General features: G+C 35.1%; 1 protein-coding gene across 3 annotated transcripts in view; it reads left to right on the top strand.

The window, feature by feature from the left end:
- The window catches only part of LOC124305774 (BMP-binding endothelial regulator protein), a 52,488-nt gene that overhangs the window by 8,999 nt on the left and 16,337 nt on the right, over window positions 1-27,152 (top strand). For 2 of the 3 annotated variants that reach the window (XM_046765554.1, XM_046765556.1), the window contains exons 2-3: window positions 21,340-21,465; window positions 22,817-22,902. In XM_046765554.1, the coding sequence (XP_046621510.1) occupies window positions 21,390-21,465; window positions 22,817-22,902 (162 nt within the window). In that variant the 5' untranslated portion in view covers window positions 21,340-21,389. Of the gene's footprint in view, window positions 1-20,299; window positions 20,319-21,339; window positions 21,466-22,816; window positions 22,903-27,152 lie in introns of those variants that run through there. The other variant, XM_046765557.1, reaches the window with a different exon arrangement.

Here is a 27,152-nt window from a genome sequence, read left to right on the forward strand (position 1 = left end):
AAAAAAAAAACATGTAATGTAGATTTTTACATCTTTTGTGGTGAATATATGGACAGCACTTTTTTGGACCCAAATCCACATCAATCTTGGTAGACATACCCAAGCATATTGCAACTCTTACTATTGTTTTTGTATATCTTGCCACAATTGCTGTAGATTTAACTCCAAAAAAAAAAAGAGGAAACGCTGTCCATAATTCGATTTTTTCTTGCATCTCGCGAACTATTCCAACTTTGTAAAAAAAAAAAATTTCCTGACAAAGTTGTCCATTTTTGAATAAAGAATATTTGAATCGAAACAAAAATGTACGATTCCATTTAAAAAAAAAAAAAAAACTGGTCCATTGTAGGACAGATTTTCCAATTGAACCATTAGATCGGCTGAAAACGTAATGCGTCCTTTAAATCGGGACACCCTGTATATTCGCCACAGGGTACGTAAAATCTACATTATTTTTCATTCCGTGATGGGCATGAAAAGTATTTTCATCGTTATTAGATAATTTTTCGATAAAAATGATCGATGTTAGAATTCGTTAGTTTAAAATAGATATATATGCCATTGGTAAATGATTCGCTTATATATATATTTTTCAAATTTTATTCCTCGTATTCTAAATATACATGCTTAATTTGCCTAGGCAAATTTACCACCACTTTTACACAAGAAGCGTGTTAGATATTTTCCTCGCGCAATGATCGCACCTCGCACACACATCGCCCAGAGTTAATTTATTCCCGAGTAGAAGCTGTTAGAGCCGCTGCACAGACTCGGAGAGAAAACAGCATAGAATTAGAAATCCCTTGGGGCAAAATTCTGGGCAGTTTTTGACGCCCAGGGCGTCGTTGTCCTCCCCCCCTTTCTTCGTCTTCACCATCAAGGGACTCGGTGTGTGGATATAAATGAAGTCTTGGTGGAAAAAAAAAAATTATATTCGCCTGTACAGACGACGGACGACACTCGCGCCGGTCCGTTGAAACGATTAAATATTCTCTTATACTTATTTGATAAACGTATATACGTATATATGCATGCATGGACGTGGAGATTGAGAAGTCAAAAATGCACGCCAAGCTTGAGAAATATTACTTCTATATTTATGTAGATTTTTACAGCTGCAGGATCGTGCTATTATTGAATTTCTTTACCAAATTTAGGCAGAAGTAATCCTCGATAGAGCGAAGAAGATGTGTGATTTTTTTTTTTTTTTTTTTTTTGTAATCAAAACATGTGTTTGGATTGTTCCAATTTCTATTCTTTGTTTTCTCTTCTCTTACTCTTATTAAACGTACTCTGACTACACTGTTGAACTATCGCTATACAACCTATCTACTTGTAAGAAAAGAAAAATTTCTATTTCATTTTTCAACTCTCGTTCTTTCGTCGATTTTACTATAAGCGTAGCGAATGTTGAAAAAAAAAAACGCAGAAAAATTGTTAAAATAATGCATAAGTCTTCGATCTTTTTCGAAAGTGACGTTAATAATGATAACATGACGATTTATATATCCTTCGAAAATCATAAATTATTGTTATAATTGAAATTGTCGTTAAAACGAAAGTCTGGAGTTGACGTTGATTCGACACTACCATCCTGCCTCACATCGTGACGTAGTTATCTGGAAAACTCGTTGTATATCCTGATAAAGCGAGGAATCACGAACCTCTATAATCCTACGTAGTATATAATACTGTACGTAGTAACGGAGTGGAAAAGAATATTTCAACACTGTCAATTTCACAGCGAATGATCAATCTAGGAATATTGTAAATTATATATATATATATATATATTACTGAGACGTTGTACGTACTCTGCACGGTATATTTAATGCTTGTATTACAGATTATATAATACCACACACAACCGCCACATCTTGCGAGATGTTTGTGATGTCACTTATTACCGAGATCGTGTCTGTATGGATGTATCATTTCCCCTTCCCACAATGAAATTTCAACCGCGATTAGTACGATGTATCAACTCTCGACGTCGGCGACGAATGTTTTTTCCTTATTCCGTTATTTTTATTTTCATTATTATTATTATTATTATTTATTATATATATATATATATATATATATATATTTTTTTTTCGTTCGTTTTCTTTTACCTTTTTTACAGCCAGAGCCTTTCGTAGTTACGCAAAACCTTCGATTCCCCTCCAAATACGCGGCTCGACGTGACGTGTGAATAGTGCAGGGCTGGAACGGATGTGTGTGAGTGTGTTAATATAATATATATAATATATATATATATATATATATATATATATTACATTAACGTTTCGACGTGATAAAAGTTTGGCGTAAATAAAATGACTTGAATTTTTGTGACGTTTTTTTTTTCTTTTTGTTTTTTTCAATAGTCAACGAACATTTACGACCAATAACTTACAGAAATCTAAAACGTGAAATTATGAACACATCCGGTCTTTCCAATTCCTTTCGCGAAATGTCGTTAATACAGAAATACATTATTTATTCATTTATTTATTTGCTTATTTTTTTTTTTTCTTGCTAGAAAAAGGAAGAGACAGAGTCTAGGCATTCGATATATCCTAAGATCTTCGAGTTTGATTAAAAAGATGTCTATTCGTCCAAAGATTTTGGTATAAATTGTAATCGAATCGTGAGAATATTAAATTGAAACGTTTATGCGGGTATAAAAATTCATAACATATCAACAACGATTAAAAATAACATTAAAGCTGATAGGAGATTATTAATAGTTATTAAATTATTTCATCTCATATTGACAATGTTACGCATGTACACATCCAGCCCTGCATAGCGATAGTAACGTGGATACAGAGACAGAGATACAGACGTATGGACATACGCACGCGCCCAAGCACACGCGTATATATTTATATACGTGAATATACAGTCAAAGACGGGGGATATCAATGGAAGATACTTGAATGAGTCCCGTCCCGCCTGGTGTTACAAAAGTCATCGTTATCTATCCACGTTACACGCGTATATTATAAAGCAGAGATGAGAAGCGTTCGGTTCGCGTATCGCCAACATCGACCGACATCCCATAATGGGGCATAAGTACAGATATCTCGTGCCGTATACACGCGGGGATACATGAATATGCTCATTACGAGGTTTAAACGCGAAACGTTGATTGGAACAAACGGATAAACGGATATATTATTATATAGGCTTTGACGTCTCGCGATATTGTGAAAAAAAAAAAAAAATATAAGAAGAAGAAGAAGAAGAAGAAGAAGAAAAGAACTCTGTGAAGGAGGACCGTTTTACATTATAATATTACAGGTGTATGAGAAATATATCCGCAAGTGATTATTACGCGCAATTTATGCACGTGTATATCATTAATTTTTACCGATGAATAACGCGGCGGCGGACGAATATATCGTATTGAATGCGATAATTTTCACGACGTGTGACACCACGACGAATCTTAAAAAGAGGTCCACCGCACCTTCGCCGACGACGATTACAAGATTAGAAAACCGTGAGGAAGAAAAAAAAAAAAAAAAAAACAAGAAACAACTCGCATTCAGCAGTTTTAACAAAAACGTGTTCGTAGTCTCAAGTTTTCATCCCCTTACGAGTAAATTCGATTCCAAAAGTCATATTCCAATTTGTGACAATGACAAGATACTATCACGCCCTGTAATTTCTCAAGTTTTCGCAACATCGACACAAGTTTTATTCAAATTTTTTTTTTTTTGTTTTCAATGTTCTTTTTTTATATATCCGATAAAACGAATTAATTTTCCTCGATTAAAAAATTGTCCGTTTACGTTTTTGGATTGATTTTCTTTTTCTTTCCTTTTTTTTTTTTTTAGTTTTTTTACGATTGTTTTATCGAACGAATCACGAGAGCAAACGTAAATTTCACGGATTACAGACAAGCAACACTTAGGATTAGGTGTAGACGCGAATATTTATACTCCCACGGACTATTCCGAGACAAAGGTTTTAAGATCTTCCACTTCTGCGGCTCGGTGAGTCACGGATCTTGCCTCTGACAAAGTCAGTTAGTACCTACTTCCTTCCGATTGAAACCGTTTGTTCCACGAGTCCGAGAGAGCGAGAGATCACCGTGCCAAGAATTGACCTCCCCCCCCCCCCCCCTTTCCGCCCACCTTTTTTTCATCGTCTTGCTGTTGGCTTAATTCTCTCTTTTGACTCATCCGAACTGCGTGTAATCTGCTTGTGTTTCCGGTGGGCGATGTTTTAATTCGACCGTAGAGAAGGAAACTCTTACGACTCTTGAAAATTTCCCTCGCTTTAAAATCAGCGACTGGAAGAATTCAGGGAACGAGTCTCGAAAATTTTGTTTCGACGAAGAAGCACTTTTTATGCATACGAAATCCCTTTTTCAAATTTATCAAATCTTTTGGAATTATGATTGAAAATTTTCTTTTCGTACAATGCCCGTCTTGATGCACTCTCATAGATTTGAATTGTATTTTGTTTTAGTAATGTCGATAACGTGAAAATCAGGAAAAAAAATTTCAACATATTTTTACACATTAATAAAGTGTTGCAATGACTTTTTGAAGATATCGTTTTTAATTGAAATGAACAAAAATTCAACGTACAATAAAAAAGGTACATTTTTGTACATCGTTACGTGTGTCAACGATTTTTATTTTGAATCGTTATTTATTTTATACGTGCGTTGCAAAAATGAAGAAAGAACTTTACAGAAACGATAATCATGCGTGTAGGTATTTAATGAAATTGACCTACGAATTATGTATAACAATAACAACTATTCAAAATCTCAACAGAGTCACGATAAAGTAAATTTGTTTCCTGCACACGGCAGCGGTATTCGTTGTGTAAATATTAATTTATATTTTATATTCCTGATTTTTTTGTCCATGTCATAAATATATGCCTGGCTAAAAGTTTAAATTTCTCTTCGACCTTTAATTACATCTGCCTAACGAATTACGTTAAGAAACCTCAAATCCGATCTCAGACAGAAATTGTGGATGAGTAAAGTACAAAAAGTGAATTCACTCTTTGTACTCGAAAAAATCAACTCAGCGAATTGATCGATAATAATTAGTTGATTGTACAAAGGAAGAAAAAAAAAACTTGAATTGATACTGCGGTGAGAAGAAAAAAAAAATTATCAAGCTTGATTATTCTAAGTTACGAAACTTCCTAAAACTGAGTGATACAATTTTAACAATAACGTATTATTTTGTCATTGAATCAAATCGACACTTGAATTATTTGTCTTGAGTATTGACGTAATTTTTGTATCACGCGGTTAAATTTCCTTCCAAATCCCGTCAAACCATCGATCGCGGTACGTATCTTTATTTATTTACTTGAGGAATTTTTTTTTTTTTATCCTTTCACTGAATAACGATTTCTTCGAACAACGCCTGATCGTCGCTCGGTAAATTTTTACCTCCCCCCTTTTTTTACAACTTGGCGGTGTACAGATTACGACTCTGGAGGAGTGTGAAATATCGCAGGGATCCGGTTTGTGACGCGTCTATTATACGTCCACGGATCGGGTATAGGTACCTGTATTATTTTATGTACCTCCGTGTGATGTAAATGCCGCACATATTTCTACTACGTCAAGTGTAATCGATCGAAGATTCGGATTGAATTTGCAAAGACGGCTGCTGCTGCTGCTGCTGCTGCATTAAATCGCACGCGTAGGTATACGTAACATAATATGAGATGTGTAATTATCACCGATCGACGCAAGATCTAGCTGCAGAATGTCGATGTTAATATACATGGGGCATACCGCGCCAACTCAACGTCGCAGTTTTTCATTTCGTACAAAATTTATTACGCAATTGACCCAAATCCAAAAGAGTACCCTGAATTATTTCACATTCCTTCGATTGAACACGTTTTACTTATGGATTTTGAAACACCAACGTGTCTTTGGGAGTAATTTGTATGCGGGAAAAAATTCTTGAAAATCTTGCGTCAGATATCACAAGTTTCAATCCCACACCTAGAACGGACCGGCATTTTGCTTCTAATCTTTTTTGAGCTTTTGAGAGAAAAAGAAGATTGAAAAAAATTAGGAGCAAAACACCATGGTGTTGCGAAAGTCGTAAGTAAAGGAAATTTACACGAAACAATGTTTAAAAAAATTTGGCTGCTTTTCCTAGCTGGAAAAACAGTAAAAAACAAATCTCGGATGAAAATCCAAGAGGTCGAGGGTCGGACCCTTGCCGATTTGGCGTGGAATGGCCTATACAAAACGCGAACGTTGCGCAGATACGCCTGTCAAGCCACCCACGTGAACCTGAAATAATTCCCGACTTGTATACACCTAGATCAAGAATCGAGATCGTTAATCAGCTATTTTTTTCTCCTTCTCTATTTCTTCCGATGCTTTTTTCGTCTTTATGCCCGATTCGTTCACCTCCCTGTATTATACGCATACACGCGTTATACCTATGCAATAAATCCACCGAGAACGAAACGTAGCCGCGTTCCGTTTTCACGCGGGCTATAAGCGCCTCGAAATAACTAAACCTTCGGTGAAAATTGACAAATAAGATTGACTTGATATTCGTTGCGAGAAATCGCAATTCAAATTGAACGATTTCACTCAACTTTTGCTGCAAATTGTGAAGCAGCTCTGCAAGTTTATTATAATCAAATTTCTATGCAGTTAATAATTTTGTAGCTTATTGTTGAAACTATTCCATGGCTATACATTAGGGTGGGTCAAAAAAATCAAGTATTTTTTTTTTTGGATTCGACACACGAAAACTAGTTCCTAGCTACCTCTAGAAAGTACTTACCAAATCTAAGCTCTTAATATTAACGGGAAGATTATGCTCATCATAGTTTTCCATTTTCAATTTAGTCTTATATAAAAATGGCCATATCTTATCACCAATAGATTGTTAAATTAGTTGCATCGTCAATATTTATAGGAAATTGAACGCTCTACAAAAATGGTCTCTTATACTTTTTTCATTAATCTAACCATTTAAAAGATATTCAAGGTGAAAGGCTGAAGTATTTTAAGGAAAATAACTTTTTGTTTTGAATTTTGTAACTTACTAAAAAATAATTATTGTCAAATGAGTTTCAGATATTTTCATAGGAAATTGAACGCTCTACAAAAAAGGTTTCTTGTGGTTAATCGATTACTGTAACCATTTAGAAGATATTCGCAGTAGAATCCCAATGCCTGTTGATTTTAATAGTTTTTAAATAATTATTTCCAATTTATCCATTTATTTGATGGATTTTGAGATAATTTATGATCTATTCCAGAAAGAGAAGGTTTTTATTTAAGAAATATCATCAAATATATCAGCAGAAAAAAAAAATTCTATTTTACCATATGAAATTTTATAATTCAATACAGTATTGATACAAAAATATATTTATTAAATTATTAAATTTATAAAATTTCATATGGTAAAATAGAATTTTTTTTTTCTGCTGATATATTTGATGATATTTCTTAAATAAAAACCTTCTCTTTCTGGAATAGATCATAAATTATCTCAAAATCCATCAAATAAATGGATAAATTGGAAATAATTATTTAAAAACTATTAAAATCAACAGGCATTGGGATTCTACTGCGAATATCTTCTAAATGGTTACAGTAATCGATTAACCACAAGAAACCTTTTTTGTAGAGCGTTCAATTTCCTATGAAAATATCTGAAACTCATTTGACAATAATTATTTTTTAGTAAGTTACAAAATTCAAAACAAAAAGTTATTTTCCTTAAAATACTTCAGCCTTTCACCTTGAATATCTTTTAAATGGTTAGATTAATGAAAAAAGTATAAGAGACCATTTTTGTAGAGCGTTCAATTTCCTATAAATATTGACGATGCAACTAATTTAACAATCTATTGGTGATAAGATATGGCCATTTTTATATAAGACTAAATTGAAAATGGAAAACTATGATGAGCATAATCTTCCCGTTAATATTAAGAGCTTAGATTTGGTAAGTACTTTCTAGAGGTAGCTAGGAACTAGTTTTCGTGTGTCGAATCCAAAAAAAAAAATACTTGATTTTTTTGACCCACCCTACTATACATGTATGTATATATATATGTGTGTGTATATTGTAACAATTTAAACAAGCCCGCCTCAAATCAAAACCAGAACTCAGTTGGAATTGACTATCAGTGATCATCGATGTCTCCTAAACTCTCTTTGAAGCATGACATGCCGAATCATTTCTCAATGTCTTAATAAATTATAATTCTAATGATAAGTATAACAATTTTTCTAATATAAAATTTCTTTACGACGTATCTTCAAGATCGTAAAATAAAAGGTGAAGTGATAACTTAAAAATTATTATATTCCTTCGGAAAGGTAAAAACGTGATAAAATTTTCAACGAACGTGTCGCCGTTGAAGATTTTCGATAAAAGAGCATCGCAAAATTGAGCGTAAGTTGAGTTACCATAATCGGAACAAATTTCAACGAACGTTGAATATAAAATTAACGAGAGAATTTTTGCAAATGAGTGAAAAATTGTAGAGATAAAATTTAAATTAAAGAAAGGAAATTTATATAGATAAATTAAACTAAGGAAAGACTATTTATTTATAAAACAATAACTAACGAAAAATGATTTACATATACAATTTTAATTTTACATACATTTTTTTTTGAACAGATGAATGACATTTCAATGTGAGTGAATAATTGGATGAATGTTTATGAAATTTTATGTAACAGCTATTACTTCAAGTCAACATTTTTCATATACGTTAAGATAATTATCAGATTTCTGTTTCAATTTTTTAAGCTGCTCTTATAAATGATAATAAAAAAAAATTTCGAATACATATTATAACAAGTTGATTCTCGTTATACTGAACAACAAATTCACCCGAGCAATGTTTCTTTAAAATAAACTCTTGAGTAAAGAAAGAAAAAAAAAAAAAATTGGATTAACGCTGATACGTTCGAGTTGTAGTTTATTTTTCTATTCATTTATTTATTTAATAATTAATTATACTGCTCAGTCAATTTATGTGGGATTTGAGAATAAATTGTCAGAGTGAGGTGAACGAAGCTTCCGTTGCAGCCTTGCTAAACTCGTTTCGGTGTATCGGAGATCAGCGATTGATATTATACCGACTGGTTATACAGAATTGAACGAATCAGCGATCCGTTTCTTAATTTCGGCCGATCGATCAAACTCCATCTCTCTGTAGTTGCCCAAAAAAAATGTAATCGGCAAAAAATTATTTAAAGAGAGAGAAAAAAAAAAAACTGCTCAACAATCGACAATCGATTGATGAACAGAAAGAGATTTTTTTTCATTAATGTAATACGACATTCGACTCGCGTTTAACTGTAATTTGAAGATTATCGCGGAATTCTGTACTTCCCCATATTAGTAAAAGACAGCTGCGTGCCAGTCACGGCGAAAAATGAAAAAGTGAAAAAAACGAAAAGTAAGAAAAATAAATTGGCTCATCGCACCGGTATAAAATGTCTTTATTTGACACGCGCGCGCAGGCGTGCCGAGTATTTGTAACACGTGAATGGATCACGTACAGCTCTCAATATTACAAGATTCTAAATAAAAACCGAATTACGCACCGAGGCATTTCCGGTACGCATATTACGCGATGAGTAGAAGGTGCCGAAAATGACTCACGTGTCGTCGACGGTCGGTTTCTTCGAAATTTTTTATTTGTTTTTTTATAATTTATGTCTTCTCCGTTTCAACCATTCCACTTTCTCTCAATTCTGACCGAAATTGTCGTCTAGAATCACGACGCGAACGCACGCGTATAATTTAAACTTTGAAACGACGTTACACGCGTCACTTTGTAGCAATAATTAAATGTAATATGAATTTTCACGAGGTGTTAAATCTTTTTTTTTTTTTTGAACTATGGTGAAAATTGTATAAAGAAATACATCTTTCACCGAGTTTCAGATTTTTTGGAATACGGGTTTGATTTTTATTACTCTGAAAGACAGGAAAACCCAGTTTTCGGGTGAACAGCTTCGATCGATTAGCTTCAAATTTTTCTCGTGAATTCTTTGTTGAAGAAGAAAAATTTTGAGACCCAGACGGAAGTGGGCATGAGTTTCGTTTAGAAGCTGCAGGCGAAACAAGTGATTAAAAAGTGACAAAAATCGAATTAAATGCAAATCAAGAAAATACAAATTTGTATTTTATTCGTTTTTCCTCACTTTTCAATCACTCGTTTTGAAAGCTTTTAAATTAAAAATGCAAAATTAATAAAAATCGAATTAATCATAAGCTTTTTTTTCTTGAATTTATATTGAATTCGAACTTTCTCACTCTTCAATTACTTGTTTCGTCTGTAGCTTCTAAACCGAAATCTAGCCCACTTCCGTCTTAGTCTAAGTATTTTCTTTTATTAACGAAGAGTTCATGAGAAGAAATTAGAAACCGATCGATTGGGGCTACTCATTGGAAAATTGGTTATTCGCGTTTTTGGGGCCAGCAATAATGAAACCCGTGCTCCAAAAAGGCTGGTTAGTGTATCTCTTGAAATCAAGCATTTAACAAGTTTCCAAATCTTTGGTGAAGATGATACCAAAATTCTCAAAAAACCATTTCCCGTTTCTTGGTTCATTCAACAAGAACACAGGGATGTTAAAGTTTCCAAAAATCCAATCCAAAACTCATTGTGCAGCAAAGAAGCTCCACTCCCATAACAAAAATAACAATACACGGGGTATTTCGAAAATTTCACAAATGCTATCAAAAACTTCGTGATCATTTTGTTCAGTAATTGTATTTTTCTCTTTTTCATCAGTCCATTGATTGAATTGATTTAACTCTACTTAAAAAAAAAAAAAATGCCGACTACTCGATTGTCGACATCTCGTATCGAATTTTTCTTTCCAACTGACCAAATCCCAAGCGCAAACGTATATTTCGCGTTTTGATAAAGTTTATCGTCAGATAAACCTGTTTAAAAAATATCTCCAGACATCAGTTGCCGCTGGTGTTGCTTTTATGCAGCGACTCTGTCCTGATATCACCTCAGGGTCGCGTCACTTCCGTCTCTCGTCTCTTTCTCTGTTCGACACACGATGACGGTTTGTTTGTGTTAATGTAAAATAAAAAAAATTAAAAATTAAAACGAAACAATTATATTCTGCATCATTTCGTTCTCCTTTTTCTCGCCGAGTTACAAACGGGAAGAATAGTCATTGCAATACTGTTTTAAAACTATCCCAATTCTTCGTTGGCCATTCCATTCTTTCATCCTTCGAACGATTCTAAATCTTGACAATGAGAAATCCCGGTGGTGATGAAGACGCGATTAATGTACCATGTATATGTATATATATACACACCGGGTGTAATTATAGCCCAATTCTGATGCGTATGTATACATATACCTACGCCATACATGTATAAACATGCATGGATGACGGACAATAAATCAGACCGGAAGTAGTGCGCGGGTAGCGGCTTTGCAAAGGGTTTCAAGAACCAACCGTGCGCAAATCGTTATTTCTGGGTACCTATAACGACGTTTATATTCTCTACGAATACGATGTTGTACACACAGAGAAGAATACGTGGAAGAAATCGGCAAACACGTGCTTCCGAGAATTGTGGATATTCTAATCAATATCTCCGTACGTAAAATAATGAGCGAGAAGAAAAAATTTGCGTCTCTTGCAGAGTGCAAGAGCCAAAAGGTAAAGGATACGAATACGATGGTAAAACGATTCTTGAAAATCATTGAAACAAATTTTATCATCGAGTGGATCAACCGGTATATAGAGCTGAAAGGAAGAAGATGAGAAAAAAATAAATAAAAAAATAATAATAAAATAACGAAGAGGAAGAATAAAAAGAAGAAGGTAGAGAATTTGTGAAAAGTGGAGGTAAAAAAAATTCAGCTAATTACCGCTGATGTATATAACAACGGTAATATAAATTCGGAAGCCCGCGACGTCGTCGAGGAACCGACTAATTACTTAATTACTTGAATTTAAAGCATCGTCCGATAGCTGCGATGAGAAGAGAATCAGAGAGAAACGCGCGGAACGGTTTGAATTTCAATGATCGCGCGGTTTATCCGACTAATTTGTTCGCCCTCTACGGATTTAGGTATATTAATATTATACATACGTACGTGTGTAGATTCGTATATCAGTATAATAATATTATTACTCCTAAGGCGGCGAAAAAATCCCGCAATGAATATCATTAATTAGTATGTCAAATACATGGGAGTCGAAGACTTGAAAGTCCGTGCGCGCGTCACGCGCCGTTTACATCTGCGATAGTGGACGAATGGATGGATGTACGCGTACATGTAAGTGCTTTGCAAAGCTGATTTTTCTCTTTTCCCCTCTTCTTCTTTCAAATGACTCGAATAATTATTCTATCTCTCGTTTCGCTCGTAAGGATCTTTCAACTAGACGACATACACTGAGAAAAGTTTCATTTCATATAGTAACTAGAAAAATTGAGTAAAACAGGTATCGGCTTTTTTTCTAATTGCAACGCAAAATTAGTTCGTGAGGTTTACTCTACTTTTTTAGTTGGACAAGGCTTCAACGTCAATTTATTCTTGCAAGAAAATATAGCAACAGTGATCGTAATGAGAAAGAATAGTAACAGATACTAGACTTTCCGGTAACAGCTAGAAAACTAATTTTCATTTTCTACCCAGAACTATATTTTTCGATTGTGGTAAAAACTGAAAATAGTCAAGGACTGAGCGGTAACCGGAAATAAAAATCTCTCTCAATGTATGCACCTAAGGTGAGTGTCCTTAGTTCTAAAACTACCAAAAAGGAAATTTCTAGCCTTCACACAATTTGTGTCATCGACTTATAATTTTTGAAAATAAAAGGGTCGATGACTGGTACACTTACTTTACGTAGACTGACGTTGAATAAAGAACCGAGAATCTTAACGAAGTGAAATCGTTGAATTATTTTGAAAAACGAAAGATATTATCGACGTTGAACTTTCGGAATAGGTTACAAGTTTCACAGGTTCCAAGAAACAGGAATTCTTCTTCCGGGTTTGAAGATATTCGTCCGATTCAATTTCTATTCACGATTATTCCTGGGGAAAATTTCTCATAGAACACGGTATGGAAATTTTTTTTCAAATCTTTCGAAATATCACGGTATAGGCGAAAAATAAAAAAAAAAAAAAAAAACTCTGGCTGCTTCGGCATCTTCGTAACTTTTTCTCTCGACAATGTTCTGGGGTTCGGTACACGTATGACGAATAGTTTTACTTCTTGTTGAGGTTTTTTCCACGTCAACATCTGGAAGTCGAAGATCGAAACCAAAGACGGCCCCCCGTACCGACTCTCTTCTACTTTTTCTTCGTTTTTCTCTTATCATCGGCTTGAATCCTAAGATTTATTTAAGCCTCAGTGAGTGTAAACAAAAATTACCCAAGAAATTAAATCGACGATATTTCGAATGCGCTCAGAGTCAACTTTGATGTGCAGTTCACGTATCTGCAATTAATAAGAGATGGATTTTCTAATGGTTTTTACTCGAAGCGTGAAAGATCTTATATCACGTAGGATTCCCGATTAAAATTATTTTTGGTAGTAAATCTGAATCTCAAAATTCATTAAAATTTTGTTCAAGCATAGCTTGAGACAAATAAAATCTATAAGGGATGGTGACAAGTCTCTGGAGTCAGTGAAACCATGAATTACTGATCAAAGGGTCGTGTCAATCCGGACAGAAAACGTACCATCATCTAAAATGTTATTCATCGAATTTTGCCGTGTTTAACAATGAAAAAGTTCCAGAAATGTTTAAGTATAATTAATCACATCAGACCAGAAGAAGCTTCGTTAGTATAAAACATGGAAAAGAATTCGATGCACAGAAAAAATCAGGGAATGTGAAAAGAAAATTTGATTTCAACGTAAAATTCTTTCAAAGCGCCATCTTACGACGTTGAAATTAAATATCAGTCGTTTCATTTTTTTACGCATTTTAGTAGTCCTTGAAGCGTTTGCAATAAAAAAAAAAATTTACGGTTATGATCTTTTGTTTTTGTCTAAGAGAATGTTTTAAGATTTCGGAATATCTACGCGTGTAAATAGTTTGCAGAGCATTTGCAGAATAAAAAAAAAGAAAAAAAACGGCAGTTTCGACCTTCCGCTTCGATCTTTTTTTTCTCATGTATACTTATTAATAGAAAAAGGTTATATCTGTCTAACATACGACCTTCTACCTTTACATTTTCAAACGCTCGATCAAAATCGAATCATACGTTTTCATAATTTTCAGAGCGAGTGGTGAAATAAAAAATAAATAATTACTCGCTCTTCTGTCACTAAAATCTCATTTTTGGCGATTACGCGTTCATGCCATCAGACACGCGATACGTCGCAGCTATGCAAAAGAAAAAAGTATTGCACGGTTCAAGAGGCAAAATGAAAAATTCAAGATGCAGCAACACTCGCCAAATGTAAATAAATAGTATAAATTATTCCCAGTTGTCGCGGCAAACAATTATTGCGATACAACGTACGAAGAGGATATCAGGATAGAGAATCGGCTTCTTGCCAGAATGCCGATCTCGCGAAGCTCTCTCGGAACGTTGAGATTCAACCGAAACAAGCTCTCTCCTCGCCTTTCCGCTCTCCTCTCTTCCCTCGCTTCCTCCTTCTACCGGGATAATCGTTCGGGGTACGGTTAATATCCTCGAACTCGGTCCACCTACATTGTCATTATACACGTATATATACACATATATATTACGGTATAATAATTCCACGGCTCGGCATGTCGGCCGCAACTGTGACCCGAGATGAAATTCAATCCGCAGCAAGGATGTGCTCCTCGTGTAACATTCGTAATTGCCGTAGCTTCGGGTAGAAGAGGATAATAATCGTCGTTTCTTTCCCTCCCCGCGCTGCCTTTCGTGCGATATTATGTATGTGTGCATGCGATGCTTACACACACGCACACGCACACACACACACACATACAAGTACATTCTATCTCGCAAACCGCACTTTACTCGTAATTTCCTTCAAACGCTGCAGGTATGTATAAAAAAGAAACACATCCTTGCAGAGTTTTTTTCCTCAGACCTTGACGTCTTAAGGATAGTGATAAAAATCGTGCCGGGTCGATAAAAATTATACATTTTGTTTTTTTTTTTTTTTTTCAAATTCATTCCGAACACCTCTGTAAAATTTCAAAACGATTGTTCGGATCGTACCGGAATTATGTTACTTTTAATTTTTCTTGATTTTTCACAGTTTACCATAAGAATAAATCTAAAAATCAGAAGCAAAATATTTCCCGTAAGGTTCGAAACTTTACACACGTGTTCGGAATAAAAGTGAAAAGAATTCGTGTAATTTTCATCGATCTGGCACGGCTTCTACTTACACGCCTGCATGCATCCTTAAACACCGCAACGTTTGCTTTTATCTCGTTTTATTTCCTGATTTTTTTTTGTCTGCATCCTCTTCTTAATTTCTTTATTTATTCGCTATCTGCACCATTTCTGTTTTATCGAGCATATATATATACACCTACAATTATATGCTATGAATCACCGCGGTACAAGGTAACATGCATCAGATTTACTCCGCGTCGGTTTCTCCTTATCGTCAAGTATTGAAACGATCTGTACAAGTGCCGAAGAAAAAATTTCACCAACTTATACGTACGTGGATATATCTCGTTATTCAGCACGTGCCTCAGCATTCCTATTAAAAACTTCTATAACATCCATTCAAATTCGCTTGAAATTTCCATGGATTTGTCGGATCCCTGTATACAGGATATCCCGCATCGAAAATTGAAACGATCCAGACGAATTCAAATGGGAAATTTTCACTAATGATGCTTTCGATGTCCAGATAATAACAACTTTGCACAGATTCGAGGATCATCGATGCACGCTTATTTATAACGCATATTTATCTACATATATATAATTTACATGTACGCACGTAATACCTACGAGAGTCGTGGTGAAATTTTCTACCCGGTAAATTAGCCAGCCACCGTATATTAACCGTAACCCAACCAGTGTGTCGACGCATGGATTAATTAAGAAATTTGACCTCTTCATTGAGCGGAATATTATAATTACGGTGCATCGCTGCTTGCCGTATACCTATGTACATACATACGCGTGTGTATGTGTGTGTTTGTGTCTACGTATGTGTATATACACACGTGTAATCCGGTATTATACGCACAAGTATGTACAGCGTATGTTTATCGGCACGCATGAACGGTAATAATTTTACCATAAGTCGATTTCGGGACGACGCGTGAATTGTAACGCCATAAATTTTTATTGCGTTATCTGTTTCGATATTGTATTAAATCAGGCGGTGCGCGAAGTAAAAAAAAAAAAAAAAAAAATCGATTCAGTATCTTTGAAGTAAGATATCTGATTATTTTCTAAATTTTCATAAAAATAAACCTAACATTAGCTTATTCCCGCAGTACCTAATATGTAGATTTAGTGAACTGGGTCTCATTGATTTACCAGTAATATTCTCTCCGTTTAATCTTTTAGAGACCTTCATCGTTTACCGATTCGCACACGCGAAGTAGCAATTCTGAACCGGACACGTAGGCACATTTTTTACTCCATTTCATTTGAGTTTTTTTTTTATTTTTCTTTTTATTTTTTTCTGTATTTCTCTATCTATCTATCTATCTGTCTGTCTTCTCTACTTTAATTTTTATTTTTTTTTTCTTATTTTCTCCTCGATTGTTGCTCACTTCAACTTAACGAAAAGGCTGATGATCCGAACCTGACTCCATCCCGCGAATTAATTCACGAGTCTCATCCTGACTATCGTATAGAAAATATAGGTATACAACCTACGTGTAAAGTATATAATGTATCAAATTTTCAGCAAGCGAAAGTATTGGTATAATATAGTGTGTAATGTATAATTTAAGTATGTAAATATAGCAGCATCTTCATTGATACGTCCGTCGTGAGAAATCCCAAGAGATTCCTTCGAGACGTTCAATATATTATATTTACTCGGCTACGCCGTATATGGCGAGACGAGTGGTTCTTTTTTTTCTTTCCATTTTTTATACCCAACAAATACATCAGTTTGTTAGAAAAATATACTGGTCAAAAAGAGAAAAAAAAAAAAAAGAAAAGAAAAAAAACAGCCTCATTCGCATGACAAAAAATGTTTCGCGTTAGCGTGCGAAATTCCATTTATTCGAGATTTGAGTGAACAACAAATATATATGTATATATATATATATATATACATATGTATTGTAGGAAAATACCGTATTCACAATTTACCTTCACGTATACATGTCTGAAATATCAAATGTATAATTATTAGATTCGAAGTCGAAAAGAATCAGAGAATCGGCCACGGTCAATTTTGTATGCAAAAATGGTGAAGATTCGTGCCGATCGCGTACAAAAATGATTCGGAGTAAAGGGATGAGAAAAAAATACGCGATACGTCGACAAAAATGTATGAGAAAAAAATAAATAACAGAAAGAATTTTATCTCTGAAACTTAGGATTATGTAATTGAACTTATTTTATAGTTAACGATGCGAATCAGGCGCTAATAACTTTGGAGGCATTACAAGTCTATTACAGATAACGTCAAATCTATCATAAAAATGTGACACTTGCGTTATAATTAGTCCAAGTAACGACCAGTTGGCGCGTCTTTAAGTTTTACGATTAGATTTCTCTGCACGATTGGAAATTTCCAAGGGCTTTTTTAAAAGCTTGGATAGTGAAGATTTTCAAGATTTTCAAGTTTGCTCGTTAACTGCAACAAGAGATTTGTTCTTACGAGCTTTCGAAATACGTACAATAATTCTCTCGTAACATTTTTACGCAATGGTATAAAAAGATTCTGTGTCTATCTAACGATTATTTTCACACGATCAAGATTTTGTTCTTTTCATTTCTGTCCGAATTCAACGAATCTTATTCGGCAAACCTAACTGGTCGTAATTAAATCGGCACGGAATGTGCGTTTTATTGTCACCGAAAAATTTCTGAACAGTTTGTACGTGTTTACGTACGTCCGTATGCATCTATATATACATACATACATACACACCCACACACGTGTATAATTATCATTATACGTGTATACGTATACAGAAATACACATTGTACGGATCGTGACCTTTAAGCGGCGCGATGTTTACAGACATTTTTACAGCTTCGCCCACTGGTTCAGTAAATCGGTCGCGCCTCCGATCGCGGTCAGGCAGTAAAATGACGACAACGCCTCGCGACAACGAATAAATCCAACATTTTCCACGAATTCAATGTTAAATATCCGAGGGATAGATGTATTCGCGTGGGTAGAAATACGCGTGTGAACTTGACGGGGAGAGGTGTTTATTTTTTTTTTCTTATTTTTCTTAATTTTTAACGATACAAATCGAATATTCAGTTCGATATAAGTTTCTTCAGGGTTGCCGATTAAGAATTTGACATCGGATTTGAAAAATTCAAGGTGGCGGAAAATTTCACATACCATCGAATCCGGAGAAAAAAACTCTGCCCATGGGTTTTTGGAGTCGGTGATTACGTATCTGAAATCAGTAGCAAATCCAGCACGGCGAATCAAATCAGTGACCCCAAAAACTCTTGCACAGAGTTTTTCCACCGTATTCGATCGAGTTTGAAATTTTTATCCACCGTAATGGATGCGGCACCTTGAATTTACAAAATTTGATTTCAGATTCGTAATAAACGAGCCCGAAAACCATAGAATACCATCTTGTTGTAAAAGTTGACCATGGTCGATAACGTGTACCTGACCCATAGGATTGGGGGAATGCAACGATCGATTTCGACGTCGACGTATATATATTTCTAAATATGCAACTCCACGTATCGCAAACGCAAAAAAGGGCTGAACAGCGCGATTCCGTGTACAATTCGGAACAAAAACACTCGGCCAGATTTTCATTCGACGCAAAAGTAACGAAATGGCGTGTATTTTATAAATTTACTATTGCGAATTCTGGGTCAGATGAAAACGTTTCAATTTCGATTCAAAGGGTTGTTCGCAACACGTCGTTGTCTTCCGCATACATCCGCATGACGACACGTATATAATTCTCTTTTTTTCATCCCCTCCGCTCGTCGTCTGCAGATGCAGCAAAATCGGCTCAATTACTTAACCGTTGTAAGATATAAATCGGGGCGAGAGGTTTGCTAGCTTGGGAATGAAAACGCCGGATCTGTATAATACTCGTCGTGCGGTTCGAGCTGGTTTTGACATCGATGATAATTAATCGGCGTCTGCAACGTGCAGGGCTACCGTAAAAACGCGAACCTTTGTTTATTATTTTTTTATTTTTATTCCTTTCCCCGCGACGCTCGGTTACCAATCGCCGATAGTTGATTCGAAATAAATACAAATCCCTTGTATCCTATACATCCTACATATATTATCTGCAACATCTGGGAGCTGCCAATTTCAACCGTGGCAGCCAGTCGGGCGAACACACATACGTGTAGACGGTATAACGACCTCCGAGGTCGGCACTTAATAATGTATTAAAAACATGGCCTTGAATAGATTAAAATAAGGCTGATTATCCCCTCCGCGATTTTTTGCTTGAAAAAAGACCTAGTCCCTTGATCCTGGGTGCAGATATCAATTTTTACTATTTTTTATTTTCGTTTCTAATCGTTCTTATTTTCTGACGTTTGAGTTGAAAAAAAAAAAATTAAACATAACACCTTCAAAGTTATTGTGAAGTTGCAAATTGATGTTTTTTTCTTTTTTTCAACGTATCTTTGTTCGAAAAAGCGAGTCTTCGAAATAATTTATCAATCCCCTGTAATAAATTCGGGAAAATGAACAACCGAGTCGGTTGATTAATTTTTCGTCAATTTGGTTCGATTATTCTGAATACGCGTTAATAGAAACAAATTCACTTTGTACGTCTATTTGCACTCTTTCCCAAATGCTTGTGAGTCAGTATCAATAAAATGTGTAAATATGTGCAGAATAAATTCATTTCATTATATCTAGTGGTAAAAATTAATTGATTTATTGCTCGTGTATAGCTCAGATATTTAGAAAATGGTTATTTATGATTAAAAACTTGTAAGCTCTGTAAGGCGACATCCTTACTAATAAATTACATAATCAAACAATCATTGGCACATATTTATTCAGCTTGAATATCATTCTGAGATCAGGAGAGTAAAGAATGGTTAAATTTATTTTGAAAATTGGCCAAAAGTGGACTTCGCCAAATTTTCATCCCTCTCAATTAACGATTTTCAGCTCTTCCGATGGCTCGCTGGATTTATATTTTTTCATTCTCTGGTTCAATATGATCTTGCTCTGCGGTACGGATGTTTAAATTACATTGTAAATAATAATTTTAATGCATATGTGCATAATGCAGATACATGTATAGATATTTATGCACATACATATTGACAGTTTATTGTAACAAAGTTTTGCCATTCGAGATATATCGTAGAGAGGCTCGTTTTATACGCGAGATGACGAAGACAGGATTGAATATTCAACGACAAAACGAGGGAGACGGAGAATGCAGAGAGAGAGAGAAAGAGAGAGAGAGAGAGAGAGAGAGAGAGAGATACGCATCCGGTTTCATAATTAATATCACCATTTACTATTTGCGGAGATAAATTATGGTCGGCGCTACCGCGAGAGTATTTTTTATTATACTATACGTAGATGCATAATATACAATATTACATACATGTATATTATAAACGAACATCGAATTTATACTTCAATACCTATATAATATACAGCTTGTTATTAAATCGCCGTGCGAATTGTTTGTCAAAATAATTATTACAACCGCTGGGCATGTATTCATATACTTACATATATATGTATATTTATATACATATTCTCAAACCGATAGAATAATGTCTGCAGGTACAGATTCCATTTCACCCACACAACAAGAATTCCAATACATAATATATATATATATATATATATATATATATATATATATATATATATCAATATATCTACACATCACCAAGATAATGAAACGAGTATTATGCTAAAATCACAGTTATTTTTTGTCATTTTTGCAATTTTTTTCCCACATCTTTTGAAAAGACTATTACAAAAGAATAGAAAATTTCGGTTAAATTGTTCTTTAAAAACATTACCGATTCGTAATACAAGTATCGAATTTCCAATTGCGTTATGAGGCCATTTTCTCCCATTCCGACGATTGCATATATTACACTTATTACAGAAGCGATGTTGAAACGCGACGCGCGGCAAAGAAACGGCCGAGTTTCAAACCCGACACGGTGTAACTCGAATAGTGGAGGTTGTCGTAAAACTGCTAATGAGTTGTAAAATTTGTTCCAGGGTGAAGGACCAGGATTAAAAGGAAAAAGGGCCCACCTTGCATCGGCGGCATGGAGCTGCTACCTCTGGCGTTGGCCGTTTTGACCACTGTCCAACTCTCGGTTGCCGTTTCCGAGAGTATAAAAGGTATATATACATATAAAAATATATATATATAAAGGCTTCGCGTGTCTCTTCCTTCGGATTTTTTTTATTCATTTTTTTTACTTACGTAAAAGTGTGAATGTTTTTTTTTTTTTTCTTCTTCTTTTTCCCCAATTATTTGGTTTTTTTCTTTTTTGGATCCGGTATTCTTCGTACACGTAATTATTCGCAAACGTGTTTTCATTCCAAAGACGTTCGTCACGAGTAAAGTTCAGAGTTTGTCATTCGGAGATTTTCTCATCATGTTTTATTGGTCAATGGGCCATTAGATAGCTATAATCTCGTTAAGCGTAAGTTTTGTTTTTTCTTTTGCTTTTTTTTTTTTTTTTTTTACCGTTGTAGATTTTATCGGTGTTTTTTTCCAACTTTTTTTTTTTACGCGAGAATCTTTTCTGTATACGAACGTACGCGACATACACGTGTGTGTGTAATAAAACGCTGGCGCGTTTGATGTTAGATGAAATTAAAGGTTATCACCGGGGTGCATCCTTGTAATACCTACTAATAGCTCTTGTTTCACTGTAACTTAATTGAGCAAGGATGGGAATATAGAGAGGGAGTGTGTGCGAGAGAGAGAGAGAGAGAGAGAGAGAGAGAAACTGACGAAATGTCCGAGCCGCGTTTACATGGATAATCATGGATGTTTACCACGTTTTCATTCACTCTTTTATGGTTTATATACTGAGGGAAATTTTTATTTCCAGTTACCTCTCGGTTCTTGAGTATTTTCATTTTTTATCACAATCGAAAAATATAGTTCTAGGTAGAAAATGAAAATTAGTTTTCTAGCCGTTAGCGGAAAGTCTAGTATCCGTTACTAGTCTTTCTCATTACGATCACTGTTGCTATATTTTCTCGCAACTGTTGCGAAAATTTAACGCTCGTGCAACGATAAATTGACGTTAAAGCCTCGTTTAACTAAAAAAGTATAGTAAGCCTCACAAAGTGATTTTGCGTTGCGATTACCAAAAAAGGATCGACGATAGCGGAAAATGGTTAGGCGTACCTCGTTTTTCCTAATTCCAACAATATTTAAACAGTTTTATTAAGGATATCTGTTTTACTCAATTTTTCTAATTACTGTAATAAATGAAATTTTTCTCACCGTACATATAACGCATATTATACGCATGTTAGAATTTTGCAAAATTTAAATTCGTGGCAATTTTTTCTCTCCTTCCTCTCTTGCGATTTTATTCGGTTTTTATTTATTTTCATTTTTTTTTTCTCTTCTGTACGTGGAATTTTCATTTTTTTTTTTTTTTAGACACTTCTCTTATAATTACCATCTCTAATTTGTTTAATTCCTGTTACTTTTTCCGTACGGTTACAGGAACTCGACAAACGTGCGACGTCGAGGGCGAAGAATTCACGGTCGACAAGATACCAAATTCAAAATGTTTTGCGTGCATCTGCAAGGTAAGAAAATATGAAACGATATACACACGCAACTTAACCGACGCGAATCTTGCCACGGAATATATTCATTCATCAAGATAAATATATATAAAAAGTACTTCTTATCCTTCTTCTTCTTCTTTTTTCGACCATTCAGTTCATTTTTACGTTTCCACACAAATGCACGCATATATTACCATTTATCATTTGACGTTCTTGCGTCAAAAGATTCAGAGTTGAACACAGATTTTTTGGTAATTTTTTTGTGCATTTCCCGAACGTTGAAACATTCTGTTTTGTTTCTTCAAGGTGTTTTAAGTGTTGAAAAAAAGTCGAGAAAATATCGACCCATCGTGGACCGATGACGAATGAAATAAAAAAAGATTTTTCCAAAATTTTTTTACGATTTTGAAAAAATGCCGATTCTTAGACACGTTTGAATAATCGTAAAAAATTAACGGTTGTGAGAAAGAATTTGAACAAATTCAGGAGTGTTTTTTTGCGATCGGAGAATCGTGTGAAAAATCCTGGAACAAATCAAAAATGGTGAAAGAAAATCATCGGTCGAGTTGACGCGGAATGCCCCGTATACTAAGTCGTACGTTATTACGATAATTTTGGAACTTTATCAATTATCTCCCAAAAATATGTTGATATTGTAGAAAATACAATTCCCTGTAAGTATAACAATTTTCAGGTAATATTAACACGTGCCAGCAGACGACTGAAACTTTAATGGTAAAATACAGTGAGATATTCGACGTTTTTCAATTTTTCTTTTGTTTTTGAAGTTAATAAGCATTACAAAAAAGAACGCTCAGGTGCCTGCCAGCCAGTAGATGCTGCCGCACAAGTGAATTTCTCGAATTTGCAAAACTTCCTGACAAGGCCAGCGGAAGCGGGGTTGAAACTCCAGATCGGAAAGGTCTGAAAGCACCAAATTCAGAATTTTTTGGTGACGAAACTTGAAGTAAAAAAATCAAACTTTGACGAAACATCATAATTTCGAATGGTCCAAAATCGGACGCTCAAATTTTCCAAAGCACAAAATGCCGAAAAGGCGTAACTCTGACAAGTCAAAAATCTGAACGTGCAAGAATTAGAAAATTTTAAAATCTGATCCAAGATTTACAGTTCCGTGAATTTCTGGCTTGGTGAAATTTCACCACGTTGATCTTTCTTCGCTTTAGATTCTCCATATTTCTGTACGTTCGGAATCCTAGTAATTTTCTGATTACCGGTTTTATCTCATTTTTTCCACCCACTCGTCGAGTAAACCACGCTATGCGAGTATATTTTAATTTCCGATATTTTACTCTACCGAAACTTTATTTTTCGTAGCTTTGCTGTATCGCAACTTGAATTTTCGTTTTCTTATATTTCGGAATTTTGATCCGTCCGATTTCCGACCATCCGAACCTTCGTTGTTTCTTCAAAGTTTGACTTCTTTACATCAAGTTTTGCCAGCAAATAATTCGGAATTAAGCGCATTCGGAACTCTTAAAATTCGGAACTTCAACCCCGTCTCACCCATAAGCTATTCAATATTTCATTCCGCTGGAGCTGTAAATTGCGAGAGAAATCGTACATATATGCATACATACATATATATAAACACATATCTTCTCACGGTATACGTATGTAACATACAGCAGAGAGATGTTCCTGGAACTAATGACGATTTAAGGCGCATTCGTTTCTTCGTCCTCGTCGTGAGTTTCCTCCGTTAAAACTTAGCGATGTATGTAAATCGATACATATACATATGTATAATTACACACGAGTCTGTGTACACATACACACACACACACACACCGAGTACATGCCGTAAAAAATTTGACCACGTTAAACGAGCCGTTGTCGGTAGTGCAGGCAAAGCGGCGCTTGGACGTCGAACAGGATTCGAAAATACGTATCAACAAGAGAGAACGTAGGGAGAATTGGTATTGTACGTGTACGTATGCGTGATACGTGTGTATTATAAACATGTGTGAACTCGCGCGAGAGCCGTTCAAATTTAGAAAGTGACGCTGATCGCGTTGTCTTCTGGGTAATTCAATTCGACCGAAAAACCATGATTCGCTTTCGTTTAACGATCATCATCGTCATCATCGACGTGCCCCGATTTTTTCTCTCTCTCTCTCTCTCCTCCTCCAATCATTTCGGATAATTTCTAATCCTCGTACATTACCTACACTACACTACCACCGGTTATTAATTTCGCGTATAAATTTGCAAACGGTATTATTCGCTGACCTTAAAACTGACCTCAAAGGTTACATTATAGGAACGTGACAAAAATGTCATCCGCCCACGCGAAAATATATATATACACGTGCACACATGCCTGTTTCGTATATACAAGCGTAAGTTTATACTCACACAGACGCACACAAGCATTACAGCTGTATTGTCATATCCCCCCAACGCGCATTGCAAAGCATTGATTCAGCGTGCGAGCGGCGATCATCGCAGCAGCATAAAAGGCAGTCAAAAATTTATTTCAACGCGTGCTTTATAACAGACGCCTGTAAGCTCATATACATATATATATATATATATATATATATACATTCATATATATTTATGGGGAGGGGGAATAATCGCCGGGTCGAACGAGGGTCGTATAAACAATATTATTATAACTCTCGACGCGCGCATGATTAACGTTACCTGAGGAATCATTGCGTAATTACGTGAAAGAATTTTTTCCCATACTATATACGTATAAGATTGTAATTATCGGTGTGATTTTTTTACCGCCGAGAATCGTGACGAGGACAATCGATCGCGGTGGGCGAGCAATCGATGTATTATCGGGTATCGGACGATAGAAAAAAAAAGTCCCTAGAATGTTTCGTGTTTTTTTTTTTTTTTTTTATTTCAACTGATTTTATCGCCATTTCTTTGGAAATTAATGCGCAGGTGAAACACACGTACGCCGAGAGAAATTTTTATTTCCGTTTAACGCTCGGTCCTTAACTATTTTCATTTTTTACCAGAATCGAAAAATATAGTTGTAGGTATGGATAAATTCGTGTGTAGGCAGGTAGGTGTACTTGCGAATTTCCGACACTTGTCTACAATTACGATCTAAATTGCATCAACGGTACCCCGCGGATTGTTGCCAATGACTGCGAACCGCCGAACGTGTATAAAATACCACAATAGCGCTAACGTGTAATTTCGAGAAGCGATTAGGTTGAAAAGAGTCGGTGGTAATGTTTCATTAAAATACCGGGTAACAATGGAGCGATAATAAGTATACGACGATGTTAGCCGGGTTCTCGGAGTTGAGAGGTAACTAAATAGAGTAATTTACATTCCACTCGCAAGTTGGTTTCTCGGGATTCTACGGTAGCGCTGCAAGTTATTATAATATTTGCCTAACGTTCTCTCCAACAGAATTTGCACAACCTCTCCACATTAAAGTGTACAACTTTAAACGTCTAACTTATGTACCAAACTCTAACGAACCAACGATTACATTCAAACTCACTCCGCCAGCGACGTGCGCGATAATTACGTTTCTAAATATTATTCGCTCTTGACGCTGACGATTTATTTAATATTTAACTTACAATATTTTCCTAAGGAAATCCGCGACCGAGTTTCATTCATTAAAATTACCAAGCTATCGTCGTCAATTTGTTGTTACACGGTTTATCGCGGAAAGATGATGCGGATGACGATGGTATCGAGTGGTACAAGTACGAAATTAGCCTATAACGGAGTTGAAAAGAAAGAAAAGAAAAAATTACTAATAAAACAGGAATGAAAGGCTTGAAAGAGATTCGCGTCGTGTATCTAATGAAACCGAGAATGAAACTCGATATTATCATCTTAAATTGTATAATATTATTCACCCAAAGCTACATATACGTATAATATTTATATATATATATATATAAATATTAGCGTATGTGTACGAGTAAAGAAGAAAAAAAAAAACTATCAAACACACTGCACATTCTAAAACGTGAAAACGATGAGTCGCTAATTACATGCTAATCAAGATTGGTAAGTTACATTCATAATTCTTGTAAAAATCATCGACCCGCTAAAAGCTATACCGAATAAATTGCGGTCAAATAAATTTAGTCGTACACACATACACGTATTCGTAGTGAAAAGTAGTGTTGGAAAGAAGCAGAATAAAAAAAAAAAAAAAAAAAAAAAAAAAAAAACACCATCAGACAACATCCTTTGCAAATGTATAGACTAGCGATGAATAAGAGAATATATAATATATCCGGAATGGAATTGTCTTA

The sequence above is a fragment of the Neodiprion virginianus genome, chromosome 5, assembly GCF_021901495.1.
Source record: "Neodiprion virginianus isolate iyNeoVirg1 chromosome 5, iyNeoVirg1.1, whole genome shotgun sequence".
Lineage (NCBI taxonomy): Eukaryota > Metazoa > Arthropoda > Insecta > Hymenoptera > Diprionidae > Neodiprion > Neodiprion virginianus.